This window comes from Plasmodium reichenowi (genome assembly GCF_001601855.1).
Source record: "Plasmodium reichenowi strain SY57 chromosome Unknown, whole genome shotgun sequence".
In the NCBI taxonomy this organism is placed as follows: domain Eukaryota; phylum Apicomplexa; class Aconoidasida; order Haemosporida; family Plasmodiidae; genus Plasmodium; species Plasmodium reichenowi.
Genome location: NW_017962493.1, coordinates 1 through 300, shown reverse-complemented (window position 1 = coordinate 300; position 300 = coordinate 1). Strand labels below are relative to the sequence as shown.

Sequence of the window (300 nt, the reverse complement as noted above, 5' to 3'; positions counted from 1 at the left end):
TTCGAAAATCTCCTTTTTATTATTAACAATATTCATTTCAATTTGTACTTTAGTAGGTACATCCGAATTATTATTATCCATCTTATTATAATCCATATTTATATGATCCACAGATGTTTTATCATCATTTACATCATAATAAATATCATTTTCATAATAATCATAGTAGTAGGGTTCATTATATTTTTCCAGATCATCCTGTATAGTATCCATAGTATATTTATAGGGGTTTATATCCATATTTGTAAATTCGTTTATAGGTTTAGGATTATCCATATCTATTTGAATAGAAACATCAGT

The 300-nt window shown here is 24.3% G+C and overlaps 1 protein-coding gene across 1 annotated transcript; it reads right to left on the bottom strand.

Annotated features, from left to right (window-relative positions):
- Nucleotides 1-300, bottom strand: PRSY57_0028000 (rifin; the record flags this gene model as incomplete). The annotated part of the gene is made up of 1 exon (XM_020114337.1): nucleotides 1-300. A coding segment is annotated over one exon (300 nt), but the record flags the coding sequence as incomplete, so codon positions are not given.